The following is a 19,312-nucleotide window of genomic DNA, read 5'->3' on the forward strand; positions in this document are numbered from 1 at the left end:
ACAGTTTGCTGTATTCCTCACTGTGGCTGGGGAGCACAAGGGGCAGACAAACTTGGACCTGCTCCAGCTGGGGGACGTGTACCCCTCCCTCAGGGTACGTCTAGACTACATGCCTCTGTCGCCAGAGGCATGTAGATTAGGCTACCAGACATAGGAAAATGAAGCGGCAATTTAAATAACCGCCGCTTCATTTAAATTTACATGGCTGCCGCGCTGAGCCGACAAACAGCTGATCAGCTGTTTGTCGGCTCAGCGCGATAGTCTGGACGCGCAGGTGGCGACATCAAAGGTATTTGTCGACCACCCAGGTATACCTCATTCCAGGAGGCTTACCTGGGTGGTCGACAAATACCTTTGATGTCGTCACCCGCGCGTCCAGACTATCGCGCTGAGCCGACAAACAGCTGATTAGCTGTTTGTCGGCTCAGCACGGCAGCCATGTAAATTTAAATGAAGCGGCGATTATTTAAATCGCCGCTTCATTTTACTATGTCTGGTAGCCTAATCTACATGTCTCTGGCGACAGAGGCATGTAGTCTAGATGTAGCCTACGTTGTGCCCACTTGAGCTGTTGCAGCTGTAGAGAGGTGCTTCTCACCTGGTTCCAAGGTGCTGTCATAAGTAAGGGCTGGGGTAGCCCTCTCTTCCTGGGGTTCCTTACATACTGAACCCCTCATCCCCCGCCCCACTCCAGGGCATGATACAAATGAAGCATGTACATATTCATTTTTTTTCCAACAAAAAAATAATTAATTGAGTTAAGGACCTGAGCAACGTCAGATAAATCTTCTAGTTGAATATAATCACATGAATGTAATATTGTATTGTTTTTCATACCACCCTGAGGATTTAATTTGTTTACAATAACCTTTTCCTACCAGATTCTAGCAAGTTTAAGGCTGGTCAAATGTGAGCCTTATAAAACTACAGAGTGTTGGACCTTAATGAACTGCTCACAATTAACTGTTTTAGCAGAAAGGGAAAGAAGCCATGGGCATGGCAAGGAGTGTGCTTCACTTCACTCCACATCCTAGTAGGCATAGTCCTAGATGGTACCTGGAATTAAGGAACGATGGCAAGGATGGTATGTCCTTTTGAAGACAGGAATTTGATAAGCAAATTCATAAAGGAAGCTGAACCACAGAAAATCTCAGCAGCAGCTCTGGCTTGTTTTCCTTCCAAGAAGTGATTCCATTTGCTCCAGTGTGACAGAGAGGGGATATTACAGACTTTGAGCATTTACAGCATTTACTATGAGCCTGGATGGAGCCCATACTGGCCTTTGGGTATAGTGGCAAAAATTTCCATCATACACTTCATGCTGGAGACATTAATGAGACAACAGCAGTTTAGGGAGGTAGGACGGGACAGTATAAGAGCAGAAGTGATGTAATGTGATACATTGTTACAAGGGGTAAAAGTTCATTCCTACCTTGCCTTGGTAACAAAGTCCTGAAAACCTTCAGCATTCACACCCTCCTCTTCCTCTTCTTCCTGATTTCTTTTTGATCTTGTCTGAACCATCTGCTCTGTTTCCTGCAAATAAGCATATTAGTTACCCATCATTCTGCTTCTCTATGAAACTTCAAGTGCTAAGACATAGACACTGCCCAGAGGGAAAGGATTCCACAGCAATTTCATGGTACCTAGAACAAGGGGATTGCCTGATTCCATTAGAGCTCTGTTACGTCCTTGCCTTCCAGCAGTATTGTCTCGGACAAGCTCCAGAATCTGTAATTACAGAGCACCCCAGAAACAGAGACACATGTTAATCTCTCCACTCTTTCACTCTATACATGTTATTACAAGTGGTATGCTGAATAGCCCCTTCTAGCTTGATCAAGTGGGTGCCTTTGCTATGGATGCCACCTCTGTATTAAGACATGAGGGCAGAGGGTGGCATCCTTTGCTAACTCTGCATCCCCTCTGTTTCTGCTGCTCCTGCCCAGCCCTGTCATCCCTTACCTCCACTGTCTCCTTGTGCCTCATTCCCCTTCCCTGTTGTATCCCATCCCTACAGCAGCTCCAGCAATTGCTCACATAAAAAAATCACATCACCAAAACATGTCACGTGTACATAACATACAGGGCAAGTCTCAGGGCCCTGGTCAATTAACCTGCATTAGCTTTAAAGGACTTCTCCTAGCAATTTTTGTTCCAACCATCTTATACCCAACTAAAGCAAGGCAGGAGAAGATTCCATTTGCTCCAATGTGACAGAGAGGGGATATTACAGACTATGAGCATTTACAGGGCCCTGGATGGAGTCCATACTGGCCTTTGGGTATAATGGCAAAAATTTACATTATACTGAAGAAGGTTAATGAAGTGGGTCTGCAGGAAACTCCCCCATTCAAAGAATTTGCCTTTATATTTGTCTCTCTGCATGTATCAGTGAGAAAAAGGTTTATATATTGGGACCAAACATGAAGAAATATGTAGCCAATTAGTCTCTCAATAACTTAAAAGGAGATGTTACTTATTTTGGTGCAGTAACCCAAGTTCTTTGAGACGCATGCTGCTGTGGGTGCTCTGCTTTAGGTACACATGAAACCCTGTGCCTTTGATCAAAGGATTTTGGGTAGCAGTGCCCTTTCAGGTCACTCATGCACCTTACACATCCTTGTGCTCTATAGTGAGGCTACATAGGGCTGCACAGTTACATTCTCTCCATTATTACACCACTGAAAAACCCACAGTGGCAGCTCCAAACAGCAGGGAGGAGAGCAGGTAGTGGCAAGTAGTGCCCTGTGGGTTCTCCACTTTTGGTGACTCCCTTACTGTAACTCTTTAAGGACATTGGCATTTTGGAGGAGTTCATCACTGAAGAAAGAACTGTGGTGCCTACTGTAGCATCTGATCTTGCAGCACGAACTAAGGCACAGTGGCTGGAAAATGGGTGCAGAGTGAACTATGTTATAGCCCTTCAGAATGTCTGAATAGAGATACAGATGTATACTATAAGGGCTTATCTAGACTACGCGGAAGATTCGAAAGAGGATATGCAAATTCTGCTCTGTTTTCGAAAGTGAAAGTAGTCGGATGTGGCTTTTTCAGCAACCCCCCCTTTTTGAAAAGCCATGTAAACCACATTTTTTGAGGAACAGAGGTTTTTTGAAAAAGAGGGGTTTCAAATTTCCGCAGAATTTGCATATCCTCTTTCGAATCTTCCACGTAGTCTAGACATAGCCTAATAGAATGTAACCTCAGTGAAACCACAATAGTCCATAAAACATCTCAAGATCTAGTTAGAAAGCTTTTGAATGAAGATAGATTTAGGGTAACAACTATGCAATAAAAACTAAGAGTCTAGGGGTCCTCCGGAATGGCCAAGCTTTGTCCAAGTAAAAGACTAATGCCTGCTTAACATCTGTGTATGAAAGGAAGATTCCTATGTAGACTGATGTGACTTTGTTAAAAGTGTTCACATTTTCCTTCCAGTTTGAAAGATGTGACATTCAGAAGACATGTTAGGTAAAAAATGTGGATGAGGTTGTAAAGATACCTTGGAGAATTAAGTAAAAGGAGGATCTGCCATTAGAGTCCCCATGCCCTCAACCATTCTAGCAGAAGTGATGGCTACCAAAAAGGCTGTCTTCATAGACAAATGTAGCAGTGAGCACATAGCTCCTTGAGCCACTGGCTATTTCATGAGATAGTTAACAACAAGGCTAAGAATCCCATACAGTGTAGGGGTCTAATTTGCGGGAAAATATTTAAGAATATTACAGTAGTCAGATGAATGAATATCAAAAGACCTTCCCCTCCACTGGCACATGTGAAGCTGTTATTGTTGCTAAATGTTTCTTGATGGAACTTCTAGCAAGGCCTGAATTTTTCAATTCCAACAGGTAATCCAAGACTGAGGAAAGAGATGACTGGATAGGAGAAAAAATTCCAAAAGTTATACCAAAAGATTATATAATCTCCATTTCTGACGGTCTCATAGATTCCTTTTTCCTATTTTAAAGTATATTTTGAACTTACAATGAAATACACAGCCTCTAGTTCCAAGAGCCATTTTCAGTTAGGGGTGAAATGTCTGACCAGCATTCTGAGACAACAGTTAAGATTTGATGGGGAGCCACCATAGAGGTTGGGAAGTAAGTTTGATGAAGTAAAGAAACCAAACTTGTCTTGTTTTGGTCAAGTTGGTGCATGCAAAGCTATTTTGGCTTAGTCCTGTCTGGTCTTGATAAGGATTTTTAAGAGCAATAGAGTTGGAGAATATGCATAAAAGAGACCATTTATCTCTGTAATAAGGAAAATTTCACCTAAAGATTGAGACATGAGTGCTCATCTGAAACAGAATTTCCTACACTTTGTGCTGACTATCATGGCAAAGGGGAGGACTTCTGGAAATCCTAAAGCTAGGAAAATTTTTTGAGTACTTGAGATTTCAATTCCCACAGTAATTTAACAAGAAATGTCTGCTGAAGATGTCCACAATGGTGTTTTATTTCACTGGGAAATAAGAAGCCAATATGACAGCAGTTTCAAAGCTGTATTGCTTCACTGCAGAGTGGGGAATGTGTTCAACCTTGATGATTAATGTATGCATGCATCCTATGTTGTCTGTCGCGATCTTGATGAACTTCCTTTTGAATAGGGGAAAGAAAGTGGATTGAAGTATTTCTGACCTCTTAACCTCAACAAATTGATAGCCAAAATGTGAACAACACTTGCCTATTTGCCTTGGACTTCATGAAATCTGTTACTGTTGGATAATAAAATTGTCCTGAGCCATCTCTTCAGACATCAAATATGCGAGCTGCCATATGTCCCAGCAGTTGCAGACATGTTCTTGCTGGAACTGGAGGTTTGATGTACACTCTTTGGCTAATTCCATCAGAAAAAGGAGTCCATTGAAAGAAAATAAGCTCAGCCCACTATCGAATCAAAAAACGTTCCAATAAACAGAATTAATTGCAGAAGGGGTCAATATTCATTTCTCAAGATTTCTACAAGCCTAGGCTTTGGAACAGTAAAGTTACTGTTTGAACTGCTGATCAAACCTCCTGATATGACTACCCCTGGAGGAGACAGCAGTCCTGTTAGAGAAAGACAGTTATTTCTAAACAATGGAAGTAGGCAGCTATAAATGCCATAATTTATTAAAATATCCTTAGGGATGATGATGAGCCAAACAGTAGGACCTGAGAAATGTCAGTCACTGGGTGGGGTCTGGATTCATGACCAAACCATCAAAACTGGTGTTTGGATGATTTTGAAGATTAGGATGAGGTAGTTGCAGGCTTTTCTTTGAAAAATCTTAACCTTTTAGCTGGTGGAAAATTGAGAAGGGTTGGATCTTTGTGTTGACTGAGACTTCCAAAACTGTCTTTTATTTGAAAACATACATATTCTCAAAGACCTAAGGGTTGTTCTATAGTCCTTCAAGGTAGGAAGGAGTCATCGGTTGAATCTGCAAAATTTCTGGCCATTGAAAGGTTTATCCACTATGGTAAATTGTACCTCCTACAGAAACACAGACAAATTAAGCCAGGAAGCTCACCTCATCACTGATACAGTGGAAACAGGCTTACTTGCAGTGTCCACAGCACTGAATGAAGTTTGCAGTGAAGATATTGCAATGAGCTGACCTTCCTTTATTATGGCATTGAAGTGTTCTCAATGTTCCTGTGATGAACAGTCAATAAAAGCATTAAACTTCTTGTAGTCCAGGCAGTCATATTTTAATATCAGTGCCTAGTATTTTAGCTATCCTGAATTGATGCGTTGCAGATGAGTAGCTCTCGGGATCAAAGAAGTCTTGATATTGCTGGCCTATATTATAAGGGGTGTCTTGCTGAGTCTGTTGTCCAACCCTGTCATTGACTGAATCTACAACCAAACAATTTGGAGTTTGATAAACAAATCAAAACTCACAATCCTGGGACATATGGTTGGTTGGTTGGTTGTTTTAATCAGCCCTCTTACATTTTGGAGGGTCAGAAAGAATTGATGTAGAGGGAAGGGCCTTGCTGGAGTTTGCCAGATGGACCTCGCTGGTTCAAGGAGGGTTTAGTTTATAGGCAGTGCTACCTGTTCTGAGATGGAAGTGTGCAATATGCCCAGAGCTTGTGATAGGAATCCTGCACTTCTTCCAGGGGAATTTGCAGGGTGTCATCGAGGGGTGCTGGAACAAGTTTTATAGAGGCAGTGCTGAAAGCCATTGAAAAGTGAATGCTAATGGAAATGAGGTAAGTTTAGAAAGAAGTTAAAATAAAAAAAAAGAACAAATTAGAAATTACTTAGAAAAGTTAGAGGTCTTCAAGTCCCCAGGGCCTGATGAAATATAGCAAGGAGCTGATACAGAAGGTATCTGAACCGTTAGCCATCATCTTTGAAAAAATTATGGAAGTCGGGAGAGATTCCAGAAGACTGGAAAAGGACAAATATAGTGCCCATCTATAAAAAGGAAAATAAGAACAACACAGGAAACTACAGACCAGTCAGTTAACTTCTATGCCAGCGAAGATAATGGAGCAAATAATTCAGGAATTCATCTGCAAACATCTGGAAGATAATAAGGTGATAGGTAACAGCCAGCATGGATTTGTAAAGAACAAATAATGTCAAACCAATCTGATAGCTTTCTTTGATAGGATTACAAACCTTGCGGATAAGGGAGAAGTGGTGGACATAATATATCTGGACTTTCGTAAAGTATGATACGGTCTCACATGACGCTCTTATCAATAAACCAGGGAAATATAACCTAGACGGGGCTACTATAAGATGGGTGAATAACTGGCTGGATAACCATTCCGAGAGAGTAGTTATTAATGGTTCACAATCATGCTGGAAGGGCATAATAAGTCGGGTTCTGCAGGGGGTCTGTTTTGGAACCAGTTCTGTTCAATATCTTCATCAACCATCATGGGCATCTGCTGGCTTAGGCAGAAGAAGGTTCTGTCTTCCCAAACCACAAGCTTGGCCCCACCCACTGTCCGCCCATGGGTTTGTATAACCCCCTGCTCTTGCATGTGAACCAGCAGTGTGTATCCAGAATAGCTGATCAGTTCACAGCAGGGAAAGGAGGTGATAATGGAGTGTTGCTGTCCTCCAGAGTCTGCCTTCCTCCCTGCTCCTGGCTAGGGAGGCTGGAACCACGTGACCGCCTCCCCTCACTGGTGCTCCAGGAACTGCACTGTGCACATGCCCCTCGTGCCTCTGCCCCTTCCCAGTGCTCTGGGGAGCATTCAACGCCTGCCCCATCTCCTCCGCTGGAAGGGGCATGCTCAGCATGCTGCCCCACCTCTTCCCCATGGGGACAGGTGTGTAGGTGGGTCTGGGGGCCTGCCTCCCTCAGCACCAGGTGCACCAACCACCCATGTCAACAATTTAAGATATTGGCATAGAGAGTATGATTATTAAGTTTGCAGATGACACCAAGCTGGGAGGGGTTGCAACTGCTTTAGAAGATAGAGTCATAATTCAAAATGATCTGGACAAAGTGGAAAAATGGTCTGAGGTAAATAGGATTAAGTTTAATAATGACAAATGCAAATGAAGGAAAACTTGGAAGTAACAATCATTTTCACACATACAGAATGGAAAGTGATTGTCTAGGAAGAAGCACTGCTGAAAGGAATCAAAGGATCATAGTGGACCACAAGCTAAATATGAGTCAACAGTGTGACACAGTGGCAAAACAAGCAAACGTGATTCTGAGATGCACAGGAGTGTTGTGAGCAAGACCTGAGAAGTCATTCTTCCACTCTATTCTGCAATGAATAGGCCTCAGTTGGAGTGTGTCCAGTTCTGGGCACCAAATTTAAAGAAAGATGTAGAGAAATTGGAGACGGTCCAGAGAAGATCAACAAAAATGATCTAAGGTTTAGAAAACATGACCTAGGAGGGAAGACTGATAGAATTGAAGTCCCTTCCAGTTCTAGTATTCAATGATTCTATGAACCAAAACTGTAAACCCTATATATATGGAAACCACTTCAAGACAGGGGGTACATCAGTACCCCAGTTTTAGCACCTATGTCAGCAATACACTTCATGGGTTATTCTGGAACTGCCTAAAGTCATCAGCGAATGGTGGTGATGATAGTGACCTTAGTGCATTATCAGATGACAAGGATGAGATACCTGTAATAGGTCAATCTCCTTGTTCACCTTTGCCTCTTGCTTCTCAAAGGTCTCCTTGGGCTCAGAATGGGCAGGAACAATGGACGGTACCAGTGAACAAAATCTGTGTTCCCGCTGAGCTGAGGTGCCTTGAAACTGCTGGCAGTACACTGTCCATGAATCCCAGCAAGGTTAATGAGGGAGACCATAAGGTATGGTGAGAGATATCCAAAACTGGTCATCCTGAGCATCGGATCTGGTGCCCAGCCTTTGTTGCATCTGCAATAGGGAATAACTTCTGGAATAAACTGGAAAGCCTTGAACAGTAAATTCAGAGTTTGAAGCAGAATGCTCATCCACATATTGTATCAGAGATGACAACTCCTCCTCATGGATAGTGGAAGATGGAAAAGAAGTAGATCTTGTGGAAACATGAGCAGCTGGTGACCAAGCTGATCCCAGCACTGAAAGGTGTCCATAGATTGTAAGGAGCAGAAACTCAGGCTTATTCGCAGGAACCCTAGTTTTCAGTGATAACTCTCCCTCCCCCACAAAAAAATTCTCCAGTAAAACAAAACATGAAAATCCATGTGTTTCTGTGATTAAAATGAGATGTTGAACTTTAGTTTCCCTTGCCACAATATACAGTAAAACATGGCTTATCCAAGACTCCATTATCCAGCTCTCCATATTAACTGAACCACCCGCTGCTCAGGGCTGATCAGCAGAACACTTGAACCCCTGTCACCATCTTAAAAATAAGAGATAGGAAGCTCTTTGCCAATTCTCCTGATTATATAATATATAATTTGGATAATCTGGCCTTGGTCCCAATTAGATCAAACAAATGGTGCTTCACTAAAAATTTAAAGTGCATTCAAAAATCAACCACAAGAGGGAGAGATTGCATTCACTGAGTAAGTGACACTGGTACTTTCAGTAACATTTAGTTAATATGTGTAAAAAAATGTAAAAAGAGGAGGTAACTTACCTTTAGCTGTAACTAAGGTTCTTCAAGATGAGCATCCCTGGGGGTGCTCCACGGGAGGTGTTGGTGCATCCCAGCACTGCAGACTAAATTATTCCTACTAGTGCACTGTGGGCTGTGCATGCGTGGTGTGTGAGGTGCACGGGTGCTGTTCAGTTCCTTCTTTATCCAGAACCCAGTCTGAGAGAGAGAAAGGATGCAAAGTAGAGGGGAGAAAGGGAGGGTAGTGGAGTACCCAGGGATGCTCACCTTGAAGACCATCAGCTACAGCTAAAGGTAAATAACCTCCTCTTCGAGAGAGAGAGAGAGAGAGGTCACCTGGGGTGCTTCACAGGAAGCGACTACAAAGCAATATGTCCTATAGAGGTAGGGACTTTGGATCAGGCAGACAAGCCATTGTCAGAACCGCTTTTGCCACTCTTGTGGGGTGAAGGGACCCATCGGAAAGTGTAGAGTGCTTTGTGAAGATTTGTTCTGATGTCCATGTAGTAGCAGGACACATATCTTCAATAGAACCCTCATCAGGTAAGTGATCAAAGTGGCAACTGCTCTCGTGGAGTTCACACGGACTGAGGTAGGTGGTGGTAAATGGTTTAAATCACAGTGCATTTTGATGCAGTCTAAGATACAGAGGGATATCTGATATCTGATGCCCCTTGTTGCATTCTGCAATAGAGACAAAGAATCTAGAAGACATTCTGAGGGGTCTTGTTCTATGGATGTAAAAGAAGAGTGCTCTACATATGTCGAGGGCATGCATTTGTGCCTCAAAGATATTGGCATGGGATGTGGGGAAGAATACAGGTAAGTGGATTGTCTGATTGGTGTGGAACGTAGAGCGTATTTTAGGTACAAATTTTGGACGTGTCAATAAAGAAACCTTGTCCTTATAAAAGGTAGTATATGGTGGATTAAGGTGGCCATCTCTCTCCTACCCGACGTGCTGATGTTATCACAACAAGGAATGCTGTTTTTAGGGATAAATGAAGAAGGGAACATGCAGCCATACATTCAAATGGAGGTTTAGTGAGCATGGTTAGCACCAGGTATGGGTCCCATGGTGTCTGTAATGCAGCTATGTCAGAGTATAACGCTTGTAAGCCCTTTAGGAAGCAGTTGGTTGTGGGGTGTGCAAAGACCGTGGTATCATCAATCCTCGTGTGGAACGTTGTGATGGCTGCTAGGTGTACTTTAATTGAGCTGATGGAGAGACGGGATTGCTTGAGGTGCAGTAAATATTCAAGTACTGTAGGTAGGGGGGCTGTCTCTGGCAATATGTTGTGGGGAATGGCCCAGTGAGCAAAACAAGACCATTTGTCACTATATGTCTTTTGTGTTGCAGGAGCCCTGCAGTAGAGAACCACCTCCTGTACCTGGGCTGAACACTATAGCTCTTTGCCTGTGAACCATCGAGGTACCATACGTTAAGGTGAAGTGTTGGAAACTGGATGCGGAAAACTGGTTGGAATAGGATGTTCAGGTTTCATGGGAGCTTGATTGGGTGATACAGAGCCATTCTGTTCGGGAAGGAAAACCACGGTTGCAGAGGCCAACAGGGGGCAATGAGGATGAATCTCATCCTGTCCCGCTGTATTTTGAAAACTGTTCTGTTGAGGATGAAAACTGAAGGGAATGCATAGAGTAGGTGATGATTTCACTTGAGGATAAGGGAACCTCTTAATGATTCTTTTCCTATGCCTACCCTGGAGCAGTAAAGGGGGCACTTTTTGTTTGCTCTGATAGCAAAGATGTCAATCTGGGGATATCCTCACTATGCAAATATCGTTGCGAGGATTGAATATTTATCTGCCATTCATGGTCCCATAGCAGGGCTCTACTTAGCGTGTCGGCAGTGGTATTTAGAGTGCTGGGGAGGTGGCATGCACTTTTGTACATGCCATGGATAACGCACCAGTTCCATTGTGTGATAGCTTCCATGCATAATGTATGGGATCGTGCCCCATCTGACCTGTTTACATAAAATATGGAAGCAGTGGTGGTATATATTCTGACATGCCTTCCAGTGATATGAGGTAGGAAGTATTGGCATGCAAGCCGAATGGCCCTGAGCTCAAGGACATTGATGTATGGAGTCTTTCATGTGCACTTTCCAGCCCGTAAGGGAGGCATGTGTGGTGATGAACACTGTGGGTTCTGGGTTTTGCAAAGGTATGTCCTTGCATAAGTTCTCTGGCCTTGTCCATCGAAACATTTCTCCTTTTACTCTGTGGTGAATGAACAGGGTTTTGGTTAGAGAGTGCAGGTTGGGCTTGTAGTTTGAGCTGAGCCATCCATGAATAGGTGCGCATTTGGGACCACAGGATTGCAGGATGCCATGTGTCCTAGGAGTTGAAGACAGTTGTGAACTGTGACAAGTGACATTATGCACAGCTCTCAGGCTAGCTCGCGAATCTTTAAGAATCTGTTGTTAGGTAGGGAAGCTACAGCCAATGTGGATAAATTGTATGGACTGAGTTGGTGTCAGTACTGATTTATTTTTGTTGACTAGTAGTCCCAACAATTGGAAACACTACTGTACAAGGTAGGTACAATGATGGGAGTCCTCTCGAGTTCTTGCTCTGATAAGGCAATCGTCAAGGTAAGGATAAATTATGATGTCCTGTTTCCTGAAGTGGGCCGTAACCACTCCCAGCATCTTGAAAACACACCTTAGTGCTGTAAAGAGTCTGAAGGGTAGGACCGTATATTGATAGTGTTGCGTACCTAAAGTAAAATGGAGAGACCTTCTATGAGCAGGGTGAATTGTCACATGGAAATATGCATCCTGTAAGCCAAGAGACAAAAACCAACCATCCAGCTCCAGGGGGATGATGGTAGATAAGGTCACCATTTTGAATTTTTATCTCTTCACAAATTTGTTAAGGGCCCTCAGGTCCAAAATTGGACACCGGCCTCCAATTTTTTTTTCTGAGTGAGGAAGTAGTGAGAAAAAAACCCCAGTCCTTCAGTATTATGGGGAAAGGGTTTCAACGGTGCCCAACTGTAGAAGGTACTCTTCTTTCTGTTGTAATATGATCTTGTGAGAAGGGTCCCTGAAGAGGAATGAGGTGGGATGGTGGGGGGTGGAGATGGAGAGAAATGGAATGACATAACCAGATATGATTGTTTGTAACACCCATTTATCAGATGTTATGTCATGCCATTTGTCATAGAATGACAAGAGATGACAGGTGAACAGTTTTTCAGTATTTGGAAGCTCTGGAGTGGGTAGGCTTGTTTTCAGTCTCTCAAGAGATGGTTTAAATTTGCTTATTAGAATAGGGTGGCTGGTTGGTGGCACTGCCCTGATTCCTTCTACATTGCTGCCTGCCATAGCTACGTTGTTGGTGTGGTGGGTGTTACTGTCTTTGGTACTGGTATATGTGGGGCAGATACCTCAGTCTCTGGTACGGTTGGTATCTATGTTGCCCCCTCCTTGTTGCAGGTGTCTGAATGCCAAGGTAGCAGAGCATTGCTTGAGAATCCTTCATGGAGTAGAGGACCTCATTAGTTTTAGATGAAAAGAGCTTCTCGCCCTCAAACAGTAGATCTTCTACAGATGATTGGATTTCTCAAAGGAATTAGGACAAATTGAACCATGAAGCTCTTCTCATTGCTACTGCAGTAGCTGTTGCCCTGGTGGCAGTGTTGCACCATCTAGGGTAGCTTGCATGGCTGTTCTTGATATTGTGTGGTCTTCCGCAATGACCACCCTGAACTGTTGCTTCTTTGCCTTGGTTATATCAATAAAACGATTAAACTCTGTATAGTTATTAAAATTGTATTTACTTAGGAGTGCAGCATAATTGGCTACTCTGAGCAGTAATATGGCTGAGGTGTAAACCTTCTTTCCAAACATGTCAAGTCTCTTACTGTCTCGGTCTGATGGTGTGGAACGATTTTGCTATTGCTTGTTCCTCTGACATGCAGCATCTATTGCCAAGGAGTTTGGGGGGGGGGGGGGAGGGGGGGAGAGAGTGTGTGTACGTACACAGAAACTCTGACCCCTTTGGGGGAACATAGTATTTTCTATCTGCCTTTTTACACATTGGAGGAATTGTGGCAGGAGTTGTGTCAGACAATTTTGGCAGGTTCCATGATCACTGAATTAACAGGCATAGCAATTTTGGCAGAAGGCATAGCCTGAAGGAAGTTGGTAAGCTCATGTTCTGTATCCTGAGCCTCCTTCATGGCAATGTTAAGATCGGCTGCTACTCTTTTGAAAAGATCTTGGAAGGGGGTGAAGTCAGCAGCTGTTGCTAGAGGCAATGACATGACTGCCTTGTCTGGCAGACATGATGAATTTGTGTCCAATGATGTGTCTGAACATGAGTCACGGAACTGTGGTTCATCGGTTTAATTTTGTTCCCTCTGGGGTGCAGGGGACTGAGGTGGAGAAGAAAGTGAGTTTTGATTATGTTTCTTCTTTGATTGTTTCTTTTTATAGTCGTGAGCCCATGGGTTGCAATATGCCATTGTGCTGGATAAGGCATAGGTGGTAGCATCCATGGGTATGGAGCTCATGGGGGGCATGCCCACAGAGACAGAGTGGGCAAAACTGGCATGGGAAAGATCATCATGTCTCAGTGCCAGGTGATGTCCCTAGATCATCATCATCATAGCTAGATACTAAGGTAGGTGATACATTAGGTACTGCTGAGTAAAGTACCTTGTCTATACCAAGGAACGGATCTATACCAAGGAACGGAGAATTGAAGGTCAACGAAACTGTGCGGTCTCTCTGATATAAGTAGGTAGGTTTGGAAGTCAACGGTACCGTGGCTTTGGTAATGTACTCAGCACCGACGACTGTGCTATTTCTGGCATTTTTATCGTGGCCAATGTAGTTGTCACCCCTTGTGATGACTGAACGGTACCAATAGGCCATGCTATCAGATGTTGCGGTGCTGCATTGAGCACTCTCAGCGCTGTGAGCTCAGGTGCTGCATTGATCAGCACCATACTCAGTGCTAAGATCTGTGAGGCAGGCACTGTGTGGCCTGTAGCCTCTGTACATGCTATGTGTGGTGTGTTTGGAAAGAGGCTGGTCAGCACCAGAAGTGCCTGGGCCGTCATATGTACTGAGGTGCGGTGGTTTTTCAGCCCTGCGTGTTTGTTTTCCAATCGTGTGTCGCTTGGGCAACTGAGTGGCCTATGGTAAAGAAGAGGCACGTCTTTTTGGGGATTTCTTAGATTTGTCCCGTTTGAACTGAAAGTGCCTTATGCGCTTGGGTCAGAAAAGGGGTCTTCTTTCCTCTCAAGCATTATCATTTTCAAGCAGCGGTCCCTATCTCTCTGTGTTCACAATTTAAGTTTGGCACAGTGTTGACAGACTTGTTGGATGTGGGACTCTCTGAGGCATTTGACACACTTAGTGTGTCCGTCTAAGATAGACATTGCCTCACTGCAGGTTAAGCAGCACTTAAAAACTGGTTACCCCAGCATTTTGGGGTAAGCCATAACTGGCAGGAAAACAACTTGGAGTAAATGAACAACCTTTTTTTTTTTTTTTTAAAAAAAAGGTGGAGAAACTTGGTAACAACTTGGTAAGAACTTTGGAACTTAAACTGAGCAACTGATCTACTACACTAATGAGGAATCAAGAGCACCCCCGAGGTCAGTCTTAAGCTGGGATGGTATGAAAGAACTGAGGGGACAGTGGCCGAGTGGAGCCTGCATGTCTTGCATGCTGCGCATGTGTGGCCCCCAATTCACAGCTAGGAAGAATCCAGTCTGTGATGCTGGGATGCACCGACACCTTCTACAGAGCACCCCCAGGGACATCTCTCGAAGAACTAAAGATCCTCTATAAAAAAATGCAAATTCCACATTTTTCCATGGCAAACATAATTCTCGGATCCCAGTGCCATAGGTACCAAAAGTTTTTCCTGCAGTTCCAGGAACACAACAGAACTTGGTGGTGGCACTAATGATGTTGGTATTGAGGGGATCGAGGATTCCACTGAAACCAGTGTCTTGCTAGTAGTAGTATTTGGTACCTCTTTACCACTGTGGTATGTATTTTAGTTGAAGTGTTAGAATGCTTTGTGGTACCAAAAGTACTTGGAGCCTCACTAGGACTCCTTTTGGAGCTCTTGGTCTCCAGTGACCAGATCTTTGATGAACTCCTCTCTGTTCTGCTCCTCTGATTTCTTTCCTTACACACTGAGTAAGAAACTCTCAGTACCAGCAGTGCAGGTATTGGTACCTCACTCATGGAGATTGATGGAAACTGGATTTTCAATGCTGTCTTACCTTTGGTGACCGTGATCTTGATGACGGAGCACTGACAGAAGTGGAGGGTCCCTATATACAGCACTCTCTACAAACAGGTCAGCAGCTGGTCTCAAGGCTTGCTTCACCATTAAAAGCCTATACTTTATTTCCCTGTTCTTGCAGGATCTTCCTTTAAAAGAAGACCAGATCTTACACTTGCTGGGAATATGAGAACCTCCAACCAACAAATGCATTGGGAATATCCATCACTAACACAGATTACTTCTCAACAAAAGGAGCACTTTTTAGAATCCAGCATCCTTGCGCAAGGAAATTTGATCAAGACCCTCAATGGGAAAAAAACATTTTTTAAAAGAAAGGGGAGAAAAGGGGAGAAGTGTTCTAACAACTATAAGGTACTAAATCTACTACGACTGAGATGTAATTATGAAAGCTAAATACAAGAGACAACAGGAACACTGCTAGACTCCATCTCTGGCCAAAGACAGTTGAAAAGGAACTGAAAGTGGTTCACTCATGCAGCTGTATGTAGCCTTGGCATAGGGCATGAGGATGTGTGGGGCACATACCTGGGCTGAATGGACATTGCTACCAGAAATTTCTGACCAAAGGCACAGGGGCACTACTTGAACTAGTGGAGCAGCCACAAGGACACTACTTGAAGAAGTTTATGTTCCAAACCCCCCAAGTGATCTGTTCTAACTTGTTCTAAAATAAAAAAAAAATATGATTCTAAACAGATGCATTACCAATTACAGAGTATTATTTTGTGAATTTACTTGAAAGTTAGCAGAAAATACTGACAAGCCTCAGGAGTAACCGTCTTAGTCTGTATTTGCAAAAATAAGGAGTCCTGTGTCACCTTGAAGACTAACAGATTTATTTGGGCATCAGCTTTTGTGAGTAAAAAGACAAGTCATATGCATAGAGTGGAAATCACAGACAGAGGGTTTTGATGTGTTTTTAAAGAACGGCTACTTTTAAATCTGTTACCTTTCTTAATGTCTGATTTGTGTCCATTTATCCTTTGGCATAGAGACTGTCTGATTTGGTCAATATACTTGGTAGAGGGGCACTGCTGGAACATACTGGCATATATCACATTAGTAAATGTGCAGGCGGATGAGTCTTTGATGGTGTGGCTGGTGTGGTTAGGGCCTGTGATGATGTTGCTTATTTGATGTGGACAGGGGTGGCAACAGGTTTGTTGCAGGGATACATTATTGGTTAGTGTTTCTGTGGTATGGCTGCTAGTGCGTATTTGCTTCAGGTTGGGGGGCTGTCTGTAGGCATGGATTGGCCTGCCTCCCAAGGTCTGTGAAAGCGAGGGATTGTTTTCCAGGATAGGTTGCAGATCAGGGATCGGCAACCTATGGCTTGCGAGCCAAATATGGCTCACTAAGGAGCTAGATATGGCACTTCTAGAGTCCCAACTCAGCACACCTTTTTCCCCCAGCAGCAGGGAGCCAGCACTGGCACTACAGCCTTATGGCCCTCCGCAAAATTGGAACGCCTGCTTGGGGGTACGGGAGAAAGCCCCAAGCCTCCCACCAAATCCAGTGCGCAGGGAACAAGCGGAGCAAAAAATGTCTCAGTGTGCTGCTCTTTTCCTTCCCTCTGCAAGAAGGAAACAAGCAGCCAAAAATGGCTCCATGAACACTGCCCTTTTCATCCCCTGGGAAACACTTCTCTGGAGGCTTCCCTTATGAATCCTTCCTGGAGGCTTCCAGGGAATGGGAGCAGCAGGACGCCGTGTTACATGGTTCCTGCTATGTGGGGCAAAAACAAGTAAGTGCCCTCCACCCCCTTGTGCCCAGACCTCAACACACACACACACACACACACACACACACACACACCCTCAACACACACACACACACACACACCCACCCCGTGGCCAGACACCCCTTGCCCTCTGCCCCCTGCCAGGAAGCCAGCCCCCAGCTCACTCATGCCCCCTTGCCAGGCAGCCTGCCCCTTGGCCAGACCTCACCCCCTCCGCTCCTATCCAGATACTCAACTCCCATACCTATCCCATTGACTGGAAGCCCTGTCCCACACATTTAACCCCTAACTTTTAGCCTCACACCAGAGCCTAGGGGAGACCACAAAATCCACTAACCCTGGAACCCAAGAAGAATAAAACTGGCCTGAGACCTTGAACCTCAGTCCTCTCTGCCCCTACCACTACTATGGGTCTGGAGCACCAGAGGAGTGAGATGTTTCAGTTGGGGGTCACATCAGTGAGGGTTGGGATTTTTTGCTTGTTTTTTTTTGGGGGGGGGGGGGGGGGGGGGGGGGGGGGGGGGGCTTCACTTAGCATTTATGAGGTCCCTGATTGATTTTTTTGTGATTTCCCACTCCTGCCATAAATCAAGACAATGTTGAAACCTTTTGAGTTGGACATAATAATTGTCCTTTATTTAAAAATGAAGCCTGGCCAACAAGCCCTCAATTGGGGCCCAACCCCCATCTCACCGCAGCATCATAACACTCCTGCACACCCCCCACACCAACCCTGAACCTATCATACACCTGAAACCTCTGCCCTTAGCCCCTCACACCCCCACATCCCCAGACTCCTATACCCTCGCATACCCAGTTCCCTGCTGTAACGCTCCTGCACCTCCACACACCCCAACCTTGTGCCCTACGTCCATCATACATTCAATCTCCTGCCCTGAGTCCTCATACATCCCAACACAGGATCCTGCATCCCCACATCACTAGCCCCCTGCCATAAGATTGACAGAAGACAGTCTGAATGTATGCATGAAGTTGGATTTGACACAAGTTATCATATAAACTTTAAAGAAATGTGTGAAAAGATGCAGCACCAGAATTCCCATTAAATAAAGTCTGTGAGTACAATGTTTCATGCTATTATTAATCATTATGTCAATTATCAATAATATTATGTTGTATATTTGCAGTCATGCAAATAAGCATTCTTATATGGCTCTTTGCTAATCACTTGTTCGGAATTTTGATGTAGTTTGGCTCTTTGGTTTGAAAAGATTGCCAACCCCTGTTGTAGATTGTCAATAATGCACGAGAGGGGTTTTAGCTAGTGGTTGTAGGTGACAACCAGTAGTGTTCTGTTATTTACTTTGTTGGGCCTGTCCTGATGTGGTCGCTTTCTAGGTACTCAGCTGGCTCTGGCAATCTGTTTTGTCTGGCTCTGGCAATCTGTTTCTTCACTTGATCAAGAATTCTTAAAACTAAAATACCCACCTGATGAAGTACTATGCTAGTACATACATATATCCCTACCTCTGATTTCCACTCCTTACATCTGACTAAGTGGTTTTTATCCATGTAAGCTTAGGCCCAAATAAGTTTTTTAGTTTTTAAGGTACCACAGAACCCCTCATTGTTGTTGTTTTTTTTAAGAAAATACTAATGTTTGAACAGAATCTGAGTGGAAATTGCACCCACAGTAGATATGTTCTGTGACCACCAACAAAGCTACTCAGGTGTTTTGTGGTTACTCCTAATACAGTAAGTCTGATAGCATTAGGTGCACACAGCACTACCAGGAGATGATCCCTATTTGGTTTGACAGATCAGATTACCAGATGTCAAGTCCAGACACAAACTGCTGTGAATGAATATCCTCCCCTAATCAGTGGAGCTAAGCGTGTCACAGAAGCACCGTGCAAGGCATCCCTTCTAAAAGGTTACTATTTTGACTCCTCTCAATTAAATGGGCAGACAAGAGAGACCCCAAAAGGAAACAAAACAACATAAATCAGCAAGAAAGCTCAGTGCTGAGAATGAGGTTGACTGCATCCGAAGAGGTAAAGAGCATCAGAGGAACTTTTAACCCCTTCTTGCATGGTCTCTGGCAGACTTTACACAATTTCTCTCTTTTCATCTAGTAAGCTGATAAAATATTTAAAATATTTTAAAATATTTGTATCCTAAAGCTGTTCTCTGCAGGTGGACCACAATAATGCAAGAGACACAGAGATACCCTACTAAAAAAGATAAGCGTCAGTTACA

General features: G+C 43.9%; 1 protein-coding gene across 11 annotated transcripts in view; it reads right to left on the minus strand.

The window, feature by feature from the left end:
- Positions 1-19,312, minus strand: part of TTLL5 (tubulin tyrosine ligase like 5) — a 276,914-nt gene that overhangs the window by 136,749 nt on the left and 120,853 nt on the right. For all 11 annotated transcript variants that reach the window (XM_075926843.2, XM_075926842.2, XM_075926839.2 and 8 more), the window contains one exon: positions 1,433-1,536. In XM_075926843.2, the coding sequence (XP_075782958.1) occupies positions 1,433-1,536 (104 nt within the window). The remainder of the gene's footprint in view (positions 1-1,432; positions 1,537-19,312) is intronic.

Source organism: Pelodiscus sinensis, chromosome 5 (genome assembly GCF_052426305.1).
Source record: "Pelodiscus sinensis isolate ZL-2025 chromosome 5, ASM5242630v1, whole genome shotgun sequence".
Lineage (NCBI taxonomy): Eukaryota > Metazoa > Chordata > Testudines > Trionychidae > Pelodiscus > Pelodiscus sinensis.